Source organism: Oryctolagus cuniculus, chromosome 7 (assembly GCF_964237555.1).
Source record: "Oryctolagus cuniculus chromosome 7, mOryCun1.1, whole genome shotgun sequence".
Taxonomy (NCBI): Eukaryota; Metazoa; Chordata; class Mammalia; order Lagomorpha; family Leporidae; genus Oryctolagus; species Oryctolagus cuniculus.
In genome coordinates this window covers 102829700-102852568 of record NC_091438.1, presented here as the reverse complement: position 1 = coordinate 102852568, position 22869 = coordinate 102829700, and the positions used below count along the sequence as shown (strand labels likewise).

The window sequence follows — 22869 nt, the reverse complement described above, 5'->3', positions numbered from 1 at the left end:
TATGATATATCCATGTAGTGGAATTCTCTGAAGCCTGTAAAAAGAATGAGGTACCACCACAACAATTCTAAAATAGAAGGATATTTAATAACATATAATTCAGCAAAAAGCAAGTTATAAGGTAGTATACATAGTAAGAATACATTTCTGGGGATAAATTAATTAAAAACTATATTGAGAAAAATTCAGAAAAGTGCACCACATTATTAACCGTGGCTATCTCAAGGGAAAAGATTATAGACAATTTTCATATTTCATGTTAAAAATTTCTTCATTGTTTGGAATCTTCACAATAAACATTTATTAGTTCTATGTTTAGAAAAAAATAAGTTCATCAGAGAATAGGTTTCATTATAGTCTTTAACAGTGCTATTTGCTATCAGGTTTTTTGCTTCCAGCATTTCCTAGCTTATTGAATTCTCTTTTATGTGTTTTGGGGATCAAAAATGGGCTAAATTCCCTTGGTGTCCTAACTTTTTGTCTTAGATTCACTTAATTTATTTATTTGAAAGGCAGGGAGAGAGAGACAGAGAGTTCCCATCATCTGTTTCATTCCCCAAATGTCTGCAATGACTGGCATTTGATGGGGATAGGAAACTTAATCCAGGTCTCCCAAAAGGGTGGCAGGGACCAACTTGAGTCATCAACACTGTCTTCCAGAGTCTTCATTAGCATAGAGATGGAATCAAGAACTAGATTTGGGAATTAAATTCCAGACACTTCAATGTGGGATTCAGGTATGCTAACTGGCATCTTAATCACTAGGCAAAACATCTGCCATTATCTTAGATTTTAAAGTCCTAGCTGTTAGAAGATGTTCAGAACACCATTCACAAACTCCATTCAAGTTACTCATGTACACTACCATTCCAACCTGGAGAGAAGACTGTAGTCAAATAGTAATCATTAATACTATTCATTGGTGTGTACTATAATTAAAAATAATTCATTTGGTGTTTATTATCTGACTATGGACATAATGGGTACTTGAAAAACATTTTTCTTTAACAGACCCTGAAAATGTATTAGGAACATAAAAGTAATAACCAAAAATATGTTTTTGTTCCACTTAGAAGTAATTAGGCAGTAAAGTTAGATTATATGCTTTGTTACAACATTGTGATGACAAGGCTCATTTCCACTGTCACCTCCTATACTGGGCTCCATAGGAGCCAGTATTGTGGCACAGAAGGTTAAGCTGTCACTTGCAACACCAGGTATTCCATATTGGAAAGCTATTTACACTCCCAGCTGCTCTGCTTCTACCAGATCCAACTCCCTGCTGATGTTCCTGGGAAGGCAGCAGAGGGTGACCCAAGGACTTGGCCCCTGCCACCCATGTGGGAGACCCAGGTGGAATTCCAGATTGCTGGCTTCAGCCTGGGCCAACACCAGCCTTTGCCATTGTTTGGGGAGTGAAACAGTGGATGGAAGATTTCTTTCTCTGTTACTCTGCCTGTTAAATAAATAAACAAATCTATCTTATAATATGCTTTATAGCAAAGAACTATAGAAATTACTTAACTAACATTTGGCACCAAAAAAATCACATCAAAAACTGTAATATAAACAGATAAGGTTGCCCACTTTGAAAATATGACAGGCTAAAAATCATAGAAATACCTCCAGAATAAAACATCTAGAAATGCTGGATAAAAATAAACTGACTTTTGTTTGTGTGTGTGTGTATTTTGCTGTTTTATGGGCAGTGAATTTCCAAGAAAGAAGAGAAATCCTTGAAGGCCAAAAATTAAGAGAACACAGGAAAGTACCATGGTTAGAAGCATTACTTATACAACTCCCTGAAGACTTTTTCAAATTTCTGTAGTCTAGAATTATTAACAGGCAACTGAACAGGTTATTAGACCACTAGCTTACAGAATCTAAAAATGAATATAAACGTCTACTTAAATTTGATACTCTCAAAGCTTCTATTTTCACTAAGTGGTTAATTTAGAAAATAACCCCTAGAAAATAAACACTGCACATTATATTATTAGCTTTCAGCCTTGGCTGTGAGTGGGGATAAGTCCTTTTCTAAGAATTTATAACCACAGGCATGCCTGTTTTCAGCATTTGGAGCTTATTTGTGTGATCTGGGAAATCCAAAGTTAAAAATCGAAATGATTTAGGCAGCCAGCTCTCTGAAACACCTGGAAGAAACAAATTTAAATTCTTATCAGTGAGAAACAACCAAGGGTTCACACAATTCCCACAGTAAATTTCAACTGAAAATAAGCCCACATTCCAACTAAGTATTGTTCCATAAGAAAAGTTAGGAGAAAATAAAGCAGCAACCCAAAAATTGGATCCCCTGGACTTCACGTATTGAAATTATTAGATACAGCATGTAATACAGAGGAATTAATCACAAATAAAAGCAAGATGTATGATGCTCTCAGAAAGGATGAGAAGATTTCAATATACAACTAATAGAATTTATTGAAACTATAAATAAAATTAGTGACAGTTAAAATACAATGATGGGCTAAATATAACATAATTGAGAGATAATGAATTAGTAAATCAGAGAATGAAAACTACAAATTAACATAAAATGTAGCTCAGAGAGACAGAAAAATATGAAACAGACATTAAGAGATGTGGGAGATAAAATGAGGAGACGTTATGGAGAACAGGCTGCAGAGACAACACATGAATATACAGAATCTTTACCAAAAAGGATTTTAAAATCCTAACAGCAACAAACCAAAAAGAAAGAAAGGAAATAAAGGAAAGGATATCCAATGCCTAAATATGTAACATACTGAAAAATCCTAGAAGATTTTACATACTAAAAGTTGCTTCTTTGGCCTTGACAAAAACGAAGCAGTAAGACCCAATAAAGCTACATTTATCCTGCTTTCACTGAAAATATATGATTTAGGAGCAGGCATTTGGAGCAGTGGATAAGATGCTTGCATCTCATATCAGAGTGCCTGGTTGAAGTTCCAGCTCCTCCACTTATGATCCAACTTCCTCCTAACGAACAATCTGGGAAACAGTAGATAATGCCTCAAGTACTTGGACCCATGTCATACACATTGGAGACCTGGATTGACGCAGCCCCAGCTGTTACAGGGCTTTGAGAGTGGACTGACAGATATCTGTCAGTCTCTCTGTTTTTCTGCCTCAAAAAGTAAAATGAAAGTAAATAGTTTATATAGCTGATTTAATGATGCAATCAGGTTTCTGAATTTACTGTATTTGCCATCACTATTTGACTATGTTCTCTCTGGAAAATACACTGACAAGTTTATGTAAGTACAGAAGACTACAAAACGACTAGAAAAGAAAAAATGCAAAACAAAATTATCATGGCATAGAATATTTTGCCACAGGGACTGGCGTTGTGACACAATGGATTAAAGAAAGCCACAATCTGCTGTGACAGCATCCCATATGGGCACCATTTCGAATTCTGGCCACTCCACTTCCAATTCAGCTCCCTGGTACTGTACTGGGGAAAGCAGCAGAGGATGGCCAAGTCTTTGTGCCCCTGCACCCACGTGGGATATCTAGAAGATGCTCCTGGCTCCTGACCCCTGGTTTCTGCCTGGCCCAGCCTGGTCACTGGAAGCCACTAGGGAGTGAACCAGTGGATGGAAGATTTCTCTGTCTCTCTCTCTATATATATAACTCTATCCTTCAAATAAAATAAGTAAATCTTTAAAAAATAAAAACAATATTATGCCACAGATTAGGATTTAATTTACTGACATTCACCTCCATACTTGTCATGTCAGTTAGATGTGATATTATATTATAACAAAAAGATCCTAATGTTGCTCTGGCTTCTTCTAGTCCCTTATTGTTGAATGGAGAGGCAATATTTCCTAGGATTTGTCTTTTCTGAAGTCAAGCAAATTTCTAATACGGTAATTGAAGTTCTGAGACTTGAGTTATGTAAGAATGTGCCAAATGTGATACAATGATGGGTTTGATAACAAGGTACCACTCTAGCAGGGATTTTAAAAGGAACTAATATAAGAATTTAATTGTAGCTAATTTTTCCATTTTATATCTAGAGGTATGATAAGCACAAAGCAGACAAAAAGCAGCAGCTTTTTTTGACCTAACTTTCAAGGTAAAATAATTGCTGTGCCTAAACTCACTTGTTTAGCACAGCAACAATTTAATATTAACAATGTACAGATTATTGGATTAAAGGATTGCACTTTCCATTTCAGATGTCTGCTGAATATGCTTTAGATTGTGTGGATGTGTAATCTGAACTCTGATCAGTCATACAATTTGGATTTATATATTTTCAGACTACTGGAATTTCTTAAGTAATTTATAAGTGTCAATAAAAAAGCTTTGCTAGAAAAAATCAATTCTTTATCTGTTTTTATATCACTTGGTTCTTAAAATTAATAATAATGACTTGTATTAATTTTAAGACATAGATTAGGTACAAGTGTTGTGGCACAGCAGGTTAAGACTACTCCTATAATGCCAGTATCACATATGTGTGACAGTTTGAGTCCCAGCTGCGCCACTTCTGATCCACCTCCATGCTAATGCATCTGTGAAAGAAATGGAAGATGGCCCTAGTGCACAAGCCCCTGTACCTACATGGGAGACCCAGACAGTTCTAGATTACTGGCTTCAGTCTGGCCCAGCCCTGGATACTGGAGTGAACCAGAGGATGGAAGGGTTCTCTCTCTCTGCTCGCTCTATATATATATACACACATGTATATATATATGCCTTTCAAATAAATAAATCTTTAAAAAAGTATCTAGATTAATACAGGCCTAGAGAACCTTTAGGTTGTTTTAACTATACAATATTAATTTTAAAATGACAAAATGTATTTAAAATATTTTCTGTAATTAATAAACTACCTAAAGATGATGAAGTCATTCTCAGGAAATTTTTATACTGCAACATCTTAGTAAACTTTCTGCACTTTTAAAAAAGATATTTCATTCTTCTTTGTTGGTCTTTTTACTTAGATTTTATCTGAGACGACATGTCTATTGGTGCTCTGGCATGATAAATTTAGTCTGAAGTTCTTGTGAGAGGAAATTGACAATTTCACATAGCACTACACAGAACAAAGTCTTGTGAAATCACAATCCATTTTTAAGTGATCTGAAAACTGATAAAAATTAAATAAGCTAGCTCAGATGTGTACTATACTTGAGATTTAATTGCACAAAAAGAAAGGATGAAGAAAGTCAAAAACATTCTGAAGAACAATAGCTTTATTGTTCTTGCCACACATCAATATCAATTATGAAGTGATAGTAGTAATTATAGTTTTCCACTTGTACTGTACAAAGAGACAAACAAGACCAAATTACAGCTTCAATATAGGCCAATGAACTGACATATGACCACTATATAGCAGTATAATTACTTACCCCATGGGGAAAAATAAAAAAAAAAATAGAATTAATCCCACCTCACATCAGAGAACCTATTTTACATGGTACAGTCTGAAAGATAAAGAATAGACATTTTGAAATACAATAGAGAAAAATATATTTATAATCTTAGTGGAGGAAGGTTTTCTTAAGTAGACATAAACAACATACCATAAAATATTGATAAAGTTGACTCTAACAGATTAAAATTGCTTTTCATAAAAATACACCATAGTACCAGCCAAAATCAAAGATTATATAACTGACAAAGTATTAGAGTAAAAAATACACACACATGTATGCATATAAATCAAGAAAACGCAACTGAAAATAAACAAATGTAAATAAACTTCATAATATAAATGTGGATGGTAAATAAACTTAGTAAAATGTGCTCTTAAGTAAGCAAGAAAATACGAATTTAAATCATAATGAAGTATCACTTCACATCTTTCAGAACAATATGAAATCCCTGATAATACAAAGTACCAGGTGGGAACAAGAAAAGCTTTATACATATTAGTATGAGTGGAAATGGTTTTTAAATTAATTTTTATTGAATATATTCTATCCTATAACGCAGAAATACAATCCAAGATCATATATCAAATAGGAAAACTCATGTGCACATATGTAAAGAGATATAAACAGGGTGGCGCTGCGGCTCACTTAGCTAATCCTCTGCCTGAGGCACTGGTACCCAGGGTTCTAGTCCTGGTTGGGGTGCCGGATTCTGTCCCGGTTGCCCCTCTTCCCGTCCAGCTCTCTGCTGTGGCCCAGGAAGGAAGTGGAGGATGGCCCAAGTGTTTGGGCCCTGCACCCGCATGGGAGACCAGGAGAAGCACCTGGCTCCTGGCTTCGGATCGGCGCAGCGTGCCGGCCATAGCAGCCATTTGGGGGGTGAACCAACGGAAGGAAGACCTTTCTCTCTGTCTCTCTCTCTCACTGTCTAACTCTGCCTGTCAAAAAAAAAAAAAAAAAAAGGAGAGAGAGAAAGAGATAAACAAACATCCTCATAACAGCATTACTTGTAATAGCACTATTATCATCAATATATGAATAAGATAAGTTCCTACAGTCAGCTATCATGCAGAAATAAACATTAATGGACCTTAGTGACATAGATCAAGATAAATCACTTACAAATGTGTTGTTTTAAAAATTCAATAAAAATTAATGCATCATTATTATTAATATCATTTCTTAAAACTCAGAGTCACTATATCACATTTGAACATATTTTAAATCTCTTATCCACTTGGATTTCTATGGCCCAAATTGAGACTCCAGGATAAGAAAAGGGGAAAGGAGGCCAATGGTCTAAATATATTACAGCAGCACCATAAGTCAGAGTTCCTAACAATAATCTTTTTTCAATTGGAAGGGGACAAGTTCATACTCACTTTGGTATAATATACTTAAAAGACAGGAGGAAACTATATTGGTGGGTATTGCTGAGAGGGATCTGCAGTTATTCATAATTGCCTATGATTTTAAATAGAAGTTATGTCAAATGTTTTGGTACAAGTGAATGGATCCTGGGGATAAAATAAGAGATTCTTAGTTCAAATGCACAGCAACCAAAGACTTTTCTGAGATGAGCTTCTGAGCCCTTCCAAGCATTGTCTATTACATAGACTTAGGAAATGATTGAATTAAATTTATTGCAAAATTATTGTGTGAATTTTATTCAAAATAGTTGAAAATGTACAAAGATCTGCTGTCATTGCATGATTTGTTTTGTCTTTCTTCAGCAGAATGCCAATTGGTACCTTAAATTTTTTATCACTCCATCAAACTGAGGCATTGAAATGAGCGAACCTTTCACAAGGACAAAACTAAGGATGAAAACTAGAGGTCAACAGAGGTCAGATTAAAAAAAAAAAAAAAAAAACAGTCTTGTTGCCTTGGCTCACTAGGCTAATCCTCAGCCTGTGGCGCCAGCACCCGGGATTCTAGTACCGGTTGGGGTGCCGGATTCTGTCCCGGTTGCTCCTCTTCCAGTCCAGCTCTCTGCTGTGGCCCAGGAGGGCAGTGGAGGATGGCCCAAGCCCGCATGGGAGACTAGGGGGAGACGCCTGGCTTCAGGCTTTGGATCTGTGCAGCGTGTGGCAATAGGGGTGAACCAATGGAGGGAAGACCTTTCCCTCTGTCTCTCTCTCTCTCTCTGCCTGTCAAAAAAAAAAAAAGGTCTTTTAACTTTTTTTGCATATTTCAGAACCCTTTCTCATGGAGCTTTGTAACACTTTAAAAATTACGCAGCTTTTGAGACACACTCTCATTTCTTTTCCCTCCTACATGTAAATAAAACGATATACTGGGAAGTTGTCCTTAAAAGCCCACCTTTGTAACCCAGATAAAGTGAGAGAACAATCTTTTTCTTTGTACATGAGGTGCTTGTCTCCAAAATCTCTTTCTAAAAGAGTGCTACCAGCCAGGAAAGAGATTTTTGACCTTGAAGATGTTAGCAAGTCGGTGCATATTCATTTTAGTAAAATGCGAACTTACATACACTCCAGAGTGGCATTTGCAAAGTCTGATTATATTAGCGATCACAGAACTCAAGGAAAAATTATTTTGCCCTTGTATTGATGAAACGTAAAACCTAAAGCCTTCATTCCACAAAAAGAATGATTCCGGAATTTTGCTTCCAATTGAAAAGATAGAATTCATCAGATGTGACCAGAGAATAAAAATCTCAATACAAAATTAGCTTTATCAATATGCTTGAACAGGTTGCTGCTGTTGAGACTTTAAAGTGTGAGAATGTGTGTGTGTGTGTGTGTGTCTGTGTGTGTGTGTGCGCGCGCGCGGCGCGTGCTTTTGGTAGGAGGAGGGGCAGGGAATACATGAGAGGAACTTGGGAAACCCCTTTCTCTTTTCCATGCACACTCAGAGCTGTAACCCTGGACTCAGAATGAGAACCGGACATGAGAGCAGAGGCAAGGGTCCCTGCTACTACTGAGGTGAAGCGACCCGACTCTCTAGCAGAGACTTTTCTCCCTGGCAGCCAACAACCTGCAGCAGGCAAGGCAGGCGGGCGGGGGCGGAACCCCCGAGGCGGTGCTCCTGGCCGCTTGTTTGCTGAGATAGCAGGAGCAGGAGCAGCAGCCTGCGGAGCCACGGGCGCGGCGTCACCAAGCCGGTGCGGGCGCCCAGGCGCGCAGGCAGGCGCTCAGGCCGGGAATCGCTCCTGCCCAGTCGTCCGCGGCACGGAGACGCCGCGCCGCCCGGCTTCCGGAGCTGGACCGCGAGCGAGGGGAGTCCGCAGCCGCGCGCTGCTGGGCCCGGTGCCTCGTGCCACCTTGCCTCGCGCGCCGTGGTCAGCGGGAGGACCCCAGAGAGCTCGGTTTGTGGTCCCGTTTCTCAAAAAGCTGGCTGTGTGGACGGAGCCGGGAGCAGGCGAGCATTTCCATTCTCTGCCAGACTGGGCTTTTTCTCCTCATAATTTGAGGAAGCCCGAGTAGAGGTCAGGGGGGCAAGCGAGGATTTCCTCAGAAGCGGCCGAGAGCTGTGAATATGGTCACCTGCGCCTATCATTCTAAAATCTCCTTGACATTTTTCACACTTTGAAGCAGCTGCAGCTGGTGTCGTCGGAAAAGGGGGTGGGAAAAGAGGGGGCGGGGAGAGCGGGGAGGCGAGAGCCACGAGCAGCGCCTCCTCGCCTGCCAATCCTGGCACCTGTGCGCCGAGCCGCTGCACTGAGGAAGACCCCACTCCGGGCGAACCCCGGGCTTGAAGCCACGGACACCCAGCCTCCCGGCCGCGGGTTCGCGCAGGCGGGGGCTGCAGCTGCCCACTCGGACCACCGCAGTAGCCTGCAGCGGCGGGAGCGCACAGCCCCCTCAGAGCTGCCCACTGCGCTCCGGCCCCCGGGGATCCTCGCCCCGCGGAGGCGCAGCTGCGGGCAGAGCGTGGTACGGAGTTGGGTGCCCGATTCGCCTCGCCTGCTCGTCTCTTCTCCGCCCAGGATTTATTGTCTGTGGAGCCTTCTGGGGGTGGGGAAGGAGCTGCGCCTCCGCCACCGCCACCGCCGCCGCCGCCGCTGCCGCTGCTGCTGCGGTCGCTAGCGCGGCGCGCAGGGCAGGCGGAGGCTGGGGAGTGGACGCGCTCCTGCCTCCCCCGCCGGCGCTTCGGGCTTCCCCTCGGCGCTTCCCGCGGGAACCTCTCCAGCCGTCCACCTGAAGGGCACCGGCACCATGGTCTAACGTGGCACCTGCCTGGAATCCCCTCTTTCTCCTCCTCGTCCTCCTCCTCCCCTCTCCTCCTCCTCCTGCGAGGACCCTCGCGCCCACTCCACTGCGGACCACCGAGCACTTTAAGGAATAATCCTTGGCAGCTGCACCTCTCTCGCTCTCCGGAACCTCATGGGCAGTTTCTCCCACCGGCCATGTGAGTAAGGCACTTTCTCTCGGTGACTGAGGGGACTGCGGGGGTCTCCCCGGAGGTGAGGGTCTCCCTCCCCCCCGGGGGGGGCGGGGGCGGGAGGGCGCGAGGCTGGGGCGCTCGTTCCGAGTAGCTCGCACGGTGGCCGCGGAGGCGGCGGCGGGGATGTGGTAGGTTTCAGGGCTTTTGGAAATTGGGTGCTAACTGGGCGGGTGCACGGGAACACCGAGTGGTCTGGGCTGGCGAGAGACCCTAAAGGGTTACATACTGCGAAAAGGAGAGGTAAAGAGCGAACGTTGGGAGCTGGTGCTGGGACCACTGCTCCAGCTGAGGTTTGGCTAAAGCTCCTCTTCGTTATCTTGGGCATCTCGGTTTGCTTTTGCCAGGAGGTGTCTGAGGGATGAAGCGCGTGTTTAATCTCTCTCTCTCTCTCTCTCTCTCTCTCTCACACACACACACACACACACACACTTGTGGCAGGTTGCACTTGTCCCTTTATTGTGGAAGGTGTTGGATGACTGTCTTAATTCGTATGGATTTGACAAATGCAGTTAGGAGATCTTTATGCCATTGGGGTTCGGTGGGAAAGGGTGGGGTTTGTGGGGATGGAGTGGAGGAAGGACCATGACAGGCTGGGGGACAGAGAGAAGTGGGGTGGCGGTAGGGTGAACGCTTTCCCTGGGAGTCAGGGAGAATGATGGCCCCCTCCGCTGAGCTACACAACTCCTGCCTGCACATCTCCTTTGTGTTGCACTGAGAAGCTGGTGAACCTGCACTATTCCCCATCCAGCCGGGGCCCCCTTCAGCATTTTGCATCCTCCTTTCTGAGGCGTTTAGGATGCAGGACTTGGTTCGGATCCTACGAGGAAAGAAGAAGGGAAGCACATTAGCATTAAGGTGATCCTGGCACCCTGGCTCGCGGGCAGTTAGATTGGCTACTGGCGGTCTGCAGTTTTACTGTTTGCGGAGTCAAGAACAGGGGCGGCGGGTAGGGGGTGCATGGATTGCTTTTAAAGACAGTGTGACTTCATAATAGACGAGATGGCTGCAAAATTGCTTCATTACACTACTTCTCGGCCATCAGGGCTGAATAAAGGACCCGCCTCCGCCCTCTCCTCCCTTTCCTCTCTCGCAGCCTCCTCCCCACCAAGGCACAAAGGGAACGAATTGGGGAGGGGGGGCGGGGGCGGGAGCGCGCAGCGGGAGGCGGAGAAGGGAAGGGGTCACTTTCACAACTCCCGGGAATGGGCTTCAGAAAGGAACCATCTGCGACTCCCACGTTCCTTTCGGAGTTCTCCTTCCAAAAGCGAGGGGGGTGGGGTGGGATGGGTGACACACGGGGGTCTTCCACCTGCTCTTTTCGGTTACTTTCCCAATACACCTTGGACATACCGAATTTACTTGCAGGGGTAACTGGGTCAGCAGGTAAATATACGTACCTGTATACGTTGAAATGTAGCCCTCGTGATGGATGAAAAGCAGTTTGTGTGTGAGCAAAATTTCTAAGCACAATAGAGATTTTATAGCGTGGGCGAGAAGAGTGCATTCCAGCGAAAGCAGGACACGTGATCCCTCCAACGGGAGAGATACAGTGTTAGGAACTCGGTTTTCTTTGTTCCAGGCTGAGCCTATGAGATGCTTAGCATCCCGGCTGCTTAAGTCGTTCTATAAAAGGGCAAAATAGTCAAGTTGGCCAGAGGTGAGAATAAAGGGGGAAAAGATCATGCGTAAATCGATAAGCTGTGAAGGGCTTGAAACCTCCTCTGCCATTTCTTTTTTACTGCCCACCTTCTGTCTAACCCCTCCCCCCAGCCGGCCCCCTATTTAAAAATCAGGCATTTCCAATGGGAAAGCGGTGGAAAAGTTCTCCAGCCCCTTCACACGTGGGCTCTTCAGCGCCTCAGAACCTGCCTGGATTCCAAACAGAACTTACCACCTCTCCAGTCCCAGTGTCACGCCTCTATCCTGGGCTTCATTAATCTGACTTCCGGATTCTAAGGGAACCACCAGGAGATCTTTTTTGCAAAAGACAGTATGATACTCAAGTCCCTGCCTCCTGGAAACCCCTGATCCCAGCTAGGAAAGAATGAGAAAGTAGGGATGTAGGAATGTTTATTTTTCCTTAGGAATATCAAGACAAAAGCATACTGGAGGTGTGTTTAGCAAGGACTGCATTTGGACTCCTGTGTTATCTGAGGGCTGTGAAATGTCCTACGGTCTGGTTATTCATTAATTTAGTGGAGTTAGAACCTACTGCCTACCCAACACTAATTTAGAGTGACCTGACTTGGAGATTTCTTGTATCATCTTTACTCCACTTTTTATAAGCCATCTTAATGGGCTGAAGTTTTTTAAACTGTGGGCTATTTCTGTCTCCTACTTCATTGCATCATACTAACTTGTGTGGTAAGGAAAGCAGAATCAATTTCCATAACATATCATGAGAACTCCTTATACATTTTTTAAACATTTGACTGTCCAAGAAAAGATGCGTACTTAACCATGGCAACCGTTACGTTCTCCATCACTTATGCTTGCACATATGCAGCTTCAGAATTAGAAACAACTTCCTAAGGAAACAGATCTGGTCCAATTACAGTAGCCATGTTTTATTCAGAATTTTAGCATAGCTTTAGGCTGACATTAACATTTTCTTAATTAAAATCTAATTCTACTTTCTTTCACGAGCTTTTAATTTTTTTAATTCCTCTGTAAAATATAGAACATAGACCTAAAGTATTGTTGTGTTTGAATTTATGCTTTGGATTTTTTTTAAAAATGGAAAGATACAAATTAATATGAATCCTTATTTCTTAATAGAGTTATTAACCATATTATCTACCTGGTGTTAATTTTTCGGGATATTTCTCAGCCCTTCTTTCAATACATAATATTGTATGATACTATTTGATGTAAAAACCTAATATCTTTAACCATGACTTAAAGCATATACTTTTTAACAACACTTGGAAACTTCAGACACATTAGATTTTAATAGATATATCAAAATTATATCTATTGATATTACAATTCTATTTTCTGAAAGACTTTGTTCTCATTTTAAAGGGGATCACACATTCTATAATATTATAATTGCATTCCAGAGTCAACCAAGTACACAAAGAGTAAACAACTATTGATAAATTATCATTGGAATTATTTATGGATTCTCATTAAATTTTCCATATTAACAAATTATTTAATATTTTTCAAAATTCTGAATTTTGAAAATATATGCTACTCATTCAACCTGTCAATTATAACAACCATTCATAAAAGACATTATGTAATTTATTGTTCTAGTAGCAATGACAGGTTGGTAGAGTATTATCCACATTATTTTTGTGAGTCTAGTTAATCAGTGGGAGATGTTGAGTATTTCAATATTTTAAATGTAATGATAATATTAAGATAGTGGTTTATACTAGAGTGTAACAGTTATAACCTATAATGAGGAAGCAGAAGAGTTTCATAGATGAGCTCTGTATGTGTCTTAAAATCCTAAATTGTGAATTCTCAGTAGAAACTCAAAAGTTGTCATGCAAATCAACAATTTTTAGAAGATAGTGACCACAAGTTTATAAAAATTTTCCTCTATGAAGCTTTTAAACATTTTCTGTGAATAAGATTTGAATCCTTAGAAATATTCATGACTACAGGATATTATTCTGAAATAGTGAAAGAAGAGTAAGAAAACCTTAGGTACTTCCAGAATGTAATCTTAGGTAATTTACATCAGTCTCTTTAAAATGACACAGTTAGACATGACTGCTAAATTATAACATTAATGCACATCTAATAACATGGCAAAGTCCTACATGAAAGGTAGCTTGAATATTTTGAATAAATGCAGCATATTTTTGTGGGGACATACAAATGAGCTTTTTAAATAATTGTAAATCTGTATTGTGAATAGTGATAGCAGAGTATCTTTTAAAATTATGTCACTTAAGCCATCAAATATCTCTATTTTGTAACTTAAAATTAAGTTAATATGCTCAGAAATTGGTAAGCATCACTGATTATCTTACATCTTTTACCATAGTGCCTGAACTGTAATCATAATGTCACCTACCTTACTTCAAAATTATCTTATAATATACATTATTCTCACCATTTTACTGATTAGAAAATTGAAGTTTAAAGACAGGAAATGATATGTCCATACCACATAGTGAGAAAGTGATGGACCAATATTTAAAATCAGATTTGATTCCTGTGCCTTTTTCTCCATATCTTGTACTTTTCTCCATATACAAAAATTGGGGGTTATTAAACAATGGACATCTGTAGTTCATACAGTTCTTTTCCCTGATATATAATGAGAAATTAAAATGTTGGACCAGCTTTCCAAGAGTGAGCTACATACTTGACAATAATATTACTTTTGTGATCAACAGATAATATTGGTACAGAAAATGCTATTATTTATTTTCTAAGCATAATTAATTCATAACAGAACCATTTAATACTACATTAGAGTCTTTCATATAAAAGTACATTAGGTAAGTTTTTAATATAGCAAATTTTGAATCAATAGCTGTCATGTCTACTTTAAAACATGATACAGTTTACAAACTTCTGGAAAAGTGCCATATGCTATTTAAATTATTAATCACAGTAGAAAAAGTATCATTTGTCACACAAAGGCATATGGGAATTATTAAATAAATTTAATAACCCAAGTGATTTCCTGTGTACACTCATTTTTGTTACATTGTTCAAAGCCTGATACACTTAAAATCTCTATACAAGATATTATTTTACTTTAAAACACATAAGAGGAATAATAGTTACTAGGAATGAAATATTGAAATGTATATTAGCATTGACATAATTTGTCATTTTAACAATGAAGTAGAAGTTTTCGTTGTTTAAAGAATGCATTTATTGACTTCTTAAAGATTCAGTTTCTTCAGTTGAAGCAGGTATTTTTACTTTTAATGAAATCCTGTAAGGCTGAAAGCATATTTAATGCAAGGAGATGGTATTACTATGCCCCAGAGAGCGTTATGACAAATTCGTTAAGTAAAACAAGGCAACAACAAAATACCTGTATGGCTGTCTAATTTTTAAAACAGAATTAGAATTTCTGGTGTTCAAGAGATAAAGTTGTAAGAGGACAAGTGAGAAGCTGCTAGTTTCAATTACAGATAAAATGAGGCTGACCTGAACAAACAAACAAGCATACTGATACATAAGTACTGCCATTATCATTTTGAGATTTTCACAGGGAGAAAGAGAAGATGGCCCTGGGAAAAACAGCAGAACAGAACCAATAGAGGAAAATACCAGTTGGAAATACAGTTGGATAAGAGCTATTTTACTTAATTCACCCAGAAAAAAAATACAGGAATTCTATACTATATGGAAAGAGATAAAGATACTTTTAAGCCAGCGCTGCGGCTCACTAGGCTAATCCTCCGCCTTGCGGCGCCAGCACACCAGGTTCTAGTCCCGGTCGGGGCGCTGGATTCTGTCCCGGTTGCCCCTCTTCCAGGCCAGCTCTCTGCTGTGGCCAGGGAGTGCAGTGGAGGATGGCCCAAGTGCTTAGGCCCTGCACCCCATGGGAGACCAGGAGAAGCACCTGGCTCCTGCCATCGGATCAGCGCTGTGCGCTGGCCACAGTGCGCTGGCCGCGCCGGCCATTGGAGGGTGAACCAACGGCAAAGGAAGACCTTTCTCTCTGTCTCTCTTTCTGTCCACTCTGCCTGTCAAAAAATAAAAATAAAATAAAAAGATACTTTTATGTAGTGTAAAATATTTTACAGAAGCCTATCTGCATTGTCAAGTTCTTGACAGTAGAAGGAAAGACAAGTAATGGACCTTACTTAAATAGTGCTAAGGGTTATGAAGACATTTGTTGCACTTAAAGGGTTAGTGATGGATAAAAAGCTAAAATATACTAGCTGAATTTAAAGAATTAATATGACACAGATGGTATAATGAAAATAATTTAAAATTGCACATAATTAGACTTCTTGGGTAGTAATTAGTTAAGTGTTCTGTATTTAATGCATTCTCCACTGTAGTTCTTGTCACCAGCAGGCACCTTACCAAGTCATGTCAGATGGTGACATGTATACCTGGGACCACATATGCTAAACACTCATAGCACATTGAATATTTACTGTCCAGTGATATTCTGAGTCAGTGTAATTTAACATATGATAAAAGCTTGCCTATTTCAAGTGTGATTAATTTTTAAGACAATTATAAAAGCTATTGTAATTAAGTCAAATACCTAGTTAAACTTTGAGTGTTAAATATTAGTGATGTCCTTAGGGTAATAGCATATTGTTGAACACTGAGCACACTGCACATATAACTTTAATTGTTCTCCTTCACAAAATACATACACACATACACACACACACAAACCCATAATCTTACCATTTCATTAAGTTCATAATGCTTCTTTTTATTTTTATTTATTTATTTTTTTGACAGGCAGAGTTAGTGTGAGAGAGACAGAGAGAAAGGTCTTCCTTCCGTTGGTTCACCCCTCAAATGGCAGCCACGGCTAGCACACTGTGCTGATCCGAAGCCAGGAGCCAGGTGCTTCTCCTGGTCTCCCATGCGGATGCAGGGCCCAAGCACTTGGGTCATCCTCCGCTGCACTCCCAGGCCACAGCAGAGAGCTGGACTGGAAGAGGAGCAACTGGGACAGAACCAGCACCCCAACCAGGACTAGAACCTGGAGTGCAGGCACCACAGGCAGAGGATTCGCCTAGTGAGCCACGACACCTGCCCATAATGCTTCTTAACCAGATAAGGCTTTAGAGAGCCTCCTTGTATAAACGGAAACCAAGGTCCAGCTAAATTTGCTTTCGTGTTCAAGATCACACAACTGTTACTGGAAGAAACGGCAAAATAAACAGATCTTTGAGCTCCCAACCTCTGCCAGTAAAACTTCCCTCTTGAAACTGTTGGAGTCCTTCTTTAAGCAAAGGAATAGGGATAAAGGAACTATAATCTGATACATCCAATTAATGTTGCAAGCCACTATGATGACACCATCCAAAATACATTTCTTTTTTCATTTCTTTTTTGGCCTGCATTTTGCCTATAGTTTTTATTTGGCTTAAGTTTTCTGGACAGCTGCCTTAGCTTTCCACTTTGATTTGACTTCTAGGCAGACTATAATGCTATAATTTTAGCATCTATTTAAAATTCTATTTTTACCAAGATGCCTTTATTTGAGAAATATGGAATTAATTTTTACTAATATTAAAGCACTCTATATTTGAGTACTAAATCTTTCTTAATGTAAATTAAAATGTTCATTTAAATTATTAGTCTTTTTAAGGATAATTCCTGCTAAATGAATATTGGATGGCAGAAAAATGTTCATTTTTTTCAGTAAATTATTTCTCTGAGTTTTCTAATTTTGTTAAGGGCTGATCAATGAGCTTTCCTACCAAAATTAATTAAGATTTAGCATTGGATCTTTCTATAAAACATTATCTTAAGTACTGATTAGGAAAGTATTCTATTCAGGATGATAAAATATGATACTGTTGGAATTTGTTAAACAGGTTCATTTCTGTGAATATTCTCCAATTACAAAGTTACATTTTTAAGGGTCCTTAGAAATATCAAGCCCCCTCTCACTTCTAAATCAGTTTATATATGTACTGTGACATAGTTTTTCTATCACAAAACAAGTTTGGATTATTTTTCATTTAATTTTTTTTAATTTTTATTGTTTTATTCCCCCCCCCCAAAGAAGCATTTTACTTATTTAAGGAATACAAACTTCATGCATATCATAAGTACAACTTTAGGAATATAGTGATTCTTTCTACCATACTGCCCTTCCATCCCTCCTCCCCCCTCCCTCTTCCATCCCCAGTCCCATTATCCACTTTTCGATTAACTTTATACACAGAAGACCAACTCTATACTAAGTAAATAGTTCAACAGTTTTCGTGGAAAAAGAAAAGCAAAAACAAACAAAAAAATACTATTACTCAACAGTTGAGACGAGCTGTTCAAAGTCATTACATCTTGAAGTTAATTTCACTTTGTTTTTTAGAAACTTAATTAACTTTGAAGAAGCACCCAAGAATGATACATCTTTTGTGAGCACTTAAACATAGTTCTAATACAACTCTTTCAGGATAGAGGTCCTGCATGGGAAATTAGTGCACAGTGACTGTTATTGTTAATCTAAGGATTAACATTGTTGTGTATGACATCGGTGATCACCTGAGGCTTTTAACATGAGCTGCCTAGGCTATGGAAGCCTTTGAATCCACAAATTCTGTAAATATTTAGACAAGGCCATAAGCAAGGTGGGAGTTTTGATGACAACTTCTTTCTACTGGGGTCTCACCCACTGAGGTCCTTTATGTAGGACATTTTTCCCACACTCTCTTGGCTTTCCAAGCCTGACATGTTCTTGTGGGCTTTGTAGCCAGACCGGAATGCTTTGAGGGCTGATTCTGAGGTCAGAGTGCTATTTAAAACAATTGCCCTTCTATGAGTCTACCATGTGGACTGCTTCCCATGTTGAAGCATTTACTCCTTTTTAATTTTATCTATTTTTATTACCAGACCTTTCATCCTATCCATATGATCACTTTAAAACTTAAGATGGTATTTTTACCACCCAGCTTAAGGGGACTTGGGGTCCTGTAGCAAGTTTCTAACTGTACCTTTAGAAGTAAGTTCATAGGAATGTATGCAGAACTGTGTAGCTTTACAGTTACAGACTTCATAATTACAACTTTAGGAACATGGTGATTCTTCCCACTGTGTCCACCTTCCCACTCACACTCCCAACCCCTCTTCCTCTTCCCTCTCTTATTCCCACTCTTATTTTTTACTGAGATCTATTTTCAGTTGACTTTATACACATATGTTTATGATACGCGTTCAACAAATAGTATATTAAAAAAAATTCCTGAACAGTCAAGACAAGGGCTGTTCAAGTCATTGCTTCTCAAAGCATCAATTTCACTTCCACAGATTGCCTGTCATGTCCTCTATTAGTTATCACAGATCAAGGAGAACATGTGATCTTTATCCCTTTGAGACTTTACATTGTCTAGAAAATTTAGTTGCTGGGAAACTTAAAGAAAGTTGTTTTTAACCTACCAACAAAACATATTAGCAATAATTAGAATGCATTTTTGAAATAATTTTATAAATGTCTCAAAACATATACTTGTATTAAAAACAATAAAATATAGTAATGTTTACAAAGCATTGATCAAGCAAGTGATACCTGTGCAGTCTCACCTAGTAACTCTCTTAAAGAAGAAAATTAAAACTTAGTACAGAAATAATATTTAAAATTGAAAATACATCATAATGACTAAATTAGCCATCACATATCAGCCCATTAGCTGTGATTTTCATTTGTGGAAGGGTTCTTACTCATGCCAGCTTTCAGTGTACTGTTCTGAAACTTGTGGGTGTAACAGAACAGAACATATTCCTGCATCTGTGAATATAATCCCACACACCATTTTACATGACAGAGTCTGAAAGTCCTAAAACTAGATGTTAACAGTAAGCCAGGATGTCAACTTCTACCAGTCCAGAGTTTAAATTAACCCTTATAATAATACCTGTTTTGTCATTTCAAATCTCTAATTTTATTTCATGAGATGTTATTTAGACATGTAAGATAGGAAGAAATGTTTTGTGTTTATTGGTTGGTTGCTTTTTCTACCCCACTTATCTGAAGTTTGCTTCCTACAGACAAAATGCATGCAACACACAAACATACACAGCAGACACTCAGGAGGGCTTGGTGCAAAAAAAAATGTATACTTTTGAACTGCCTTACAGGGAGAAAATACTAGAAATTCTATACATGTTTATTTTTCATATAAAATATACTTTATGATGAATTAATATATGGATTAACAAAATCATTCTATATGGAGAGTAGTATGTGCTCATTTGAGAAAACACTGAAAACTGGAAAAACTGGGAAGATAATTGCAGATGCATTTACCTTATTGTAAAATTAAGAAGACTGGAGTAGGCTGGTGCCGCGGCTCACTAGGCTAATCCTCAGCCTGAGGCACCGGCACCCCAGGTCTAGTCCCGGTTGGGGTGCTGGTTCTGTCCTGGTTGCTCCTTTTCCAGTCCAGTGCTCTGCTGTGGCCTGGGAAGGCAGTGGAGGATGGCCCAAGTGCTTGGGCCCTGCACCCGCATGGGAGACCAGGAGAAGCACCTGGCTCCTGGCTTTGGATCAGCGCATGGCACTGGCCATAGCTGCCATTTGAGGGTGAACCAAAGGAAGGAAGACCTTTCTCTCTGTCTCTCTCTCTCTCACTGTCTAACTCTGCCTGTCAAAAAAAAAAAAAAAAAAAAAAAAAAAAAGACTGGAGTAAGTATTTTAATGTCTGCTTTACTTAAATATAAATGTATGAGAGTACTTCCAAAGTCCCTGTAAATTCATATTGTGAAAAATTGTTCATGGACTGCAAACATGTTTTACCCAAAAATAATCTTTTTTATTCATTTTTTCCTCATAAACTTTTTTAAGTGCCCTGGTATGCATGTCAACCTCTTAGTTACAATAATGCTATGTTTCCCACCCTAAATGCCCTCCCTGATCCAGACCAAAGGCATTTGCTTTCTCTAACAGTTGGCAAGGTGTTATATCTTCTCTGCTGTTAATAATTCACTGTAAATTGAGCCCCTAAAGAAATGGTGCAGTGGTGACAAATATGTGAATAACATGTCAATGTATTAATGTGTTAGTATATTCTATAGCTGAATATAAGAGGGTAATTTATATAACATAAAGGATTATTCAACTCATGGTTCGGGGGGCCTACGAGGTCTGTTAAAAGCCTCCTTGTTAGCAGTGACTCTGTATTGTCCCAAAGCATCACATGATGAGAGGAACACATCTGAGAGTCAGAACCAAACTGGCTCTCAGTCCTGTGGTTGGTATAACCAGTTAACCTGTTAATCTGTGAGTGACCTAATCACCTCTTCAGGATGCTGCCTGGTGCTGCCTTTTAATTCCTTGACGGGGAATTGAATTTCAACCTAAGTGATGGTGGGGACCATTGTCATAACAGTGTCTCTGCACTTAGTCCTAGGATGTAGCTGTTACTCCTCTTGCTTCTGCGTGTGACCAAGACAAGAGTACACCTCTTCCTTGTACGTGTAAAGTTGTCCATCATTTATAGAAAGTAATATGTTTTAAATAGTCTTCCCCCTTTTCTCCCCAGTAGGGTTTTCTTTATATGATCATGTGGGAGAGAATAAATGGAAATACAGAAAAATGAAAGTTGTGTACTTGGCTTCTGGGAATATATAAAATTTTCTTGTTTTAAATTGCATTTGATAGTTTTTAATATTATTGTTCAACAATAGATAAAATAGAATATTTTTAGTATGGAGATTTTATTGGGAGTGAGAATTTATAATCTGATGAGCCTACATTATAAAAATAAGATTATTTTCTCATATTTACATTGAAATGGAAGAGAATAAAATACTCTAGGATGCTAAAGATTTTGTTACTCTCTCCTCTGTTAAGTAAGAAATTTACCATTAAGCTGAGTAAAGATCACTGTTAGTAAATTATATAGAGTGCTTAACTGAATAAAAAACTGAATATGAATGCAATATAATGAAACTTCAGAATTCCTTGATTACACTATTCCTATAATGTGATCAAATCTTTAAATTGTGTGATCACCTGAAGATCATTTTGAGTTGGTTTTCTAAGGATGCTTCAATATATATAGGTCATTAATTCCTAGCTTTGTTGTTTAAATAATCATTTAAATGACTGTCTCCAAAACCAGTACATATACAGGGCCTAGTGCAGAAAAATACACATCTTGTGTGAATGAATAATTGAATGAATTTGTGATTGCACTAAGTGACCCCTGTAACGTTAGTGTGGTTCCTGTGGGTTTCTTCCATCTCCCTGAGAACATCACAGGATCCTGCTCTTTAGGCCCTCTTTGAAGTTATGCCTGCCAATGTGACTTGCTCTGGCCAATGAAACAGAAACAAAAAATGAAGCTGTCTCTTCTGAATTGAAATATTTATGACCCAGTGCAATGTTTACTCTTCCCCTGATGTAGAAGCATGTATTGTGATAAAACTTGTGTCACCCTGGTCCCTGAACAGTTGCCCTGAATGAAGACCTGCCTGTACACAGGCATTCCACATGTACTATGAGCAACATATTATGTTGTCACATGTGACATGTGACATGTCACATTTTATCACTGATTAGTTATGTGAATTAATAAATATTTAAAAGATATAAAGATCAGCTCATTTGAGAAAACTTTGTAGGCTCTAGGTACTCTGATTTTCTCAAATTGTAATTTTGTGCACTAGTATATTTTATAAGCCAGAGAAGTTCAAGAACTCGGAAACTGTTCTACTCTGTAACCCCTCCTTTGAATTGTAGTAAAATCTAAGAAGTGACACTGACATGTATTTTCTTATTATGCATAGTTTGGATAGTTTGCAATAAAATGTTTAATAAAAAGCTATAATATCTACAGGAACTGCCACTTTTTAATCTGTTTATATATTTTACCAAAGTTCATGCATGCATTTATTCATTCTAAATATTTATTGTGCTTTCTCCAGGACCTAATAAGCAGGTCAAGAATTTAAGATTTCCATCTTGCATTCAAAGCTATTGAATATTTTTTTAGCAGAAAAGTAGGGTGAACTGCTTGATAGTTTAAAATGATCTCATGTGCTGTTATGTTTAAAACCTGTTAGACAAAGGCCAGAACAGAAATAGGGATTCATAAATTAGGGAAATGTTTACAGTAGATTGGGCAAGGATAAAGGTATATTGGGCTAGAATTTTCATACTGGGAATAGAAAGAGGTATAGGGAACAAAGATATGCTTTCCAGAAACCATCGGATTCACTGTTGAATTTATAATGGAGGAATGGCTAGTGAGGGAAAAAGTGTGGTACCAAGGATTATTTCAAGATCTCTGACATGAAAAAATAGATATGTGGAGGTACAACTTATTGACTGGAAAATCTCAGGTAGTTAATCTGTTCAGATGTAACTAGAACATTGATGCTATTATGAAAGAATTGAATAACTGGCTGATATGTTGAAGAAACATGATTCAGAGGACCAATT

At 39.2% G+C, this 22869-nt stretch overlaps 1 protein-coding gene across 14 annotated transcripts in view; it reads left to right on the top strand.

Moving 5' to 3' along the window:
* The first annotated feature begins 9208 nt into the window (after positions 1-9208).
* The window catches only part of LRRC7 (leucine rich repeat containing 7), a 586672-nt gene continuing 573011 nt past the window's right edge, over positions 9209-22869 (top strand). For 9 of the 14 annotated variants that reach the window (XM_051857621.2, XM_051857614.2, XM_051857616.2 and 6 more), the window contains exon 1: positions 10413-10658. In XM_051857621.2, coding sequence (XP_051713581.1) covers positions 10600-10658 — 59 coding nt within the window. In that variant the 5' untranslated portion in view covers positions 10413-10599. Of the gene's footprint in view, positions 9768-9883; positions 9932-10412; positions 10659-22869 lie in introns of those variants that run through there. The other 5 variants (XM_051857607.2, XM_070078278.1, XM_070078277.1 and 2 more) reach the window with 5 other exon arrangements.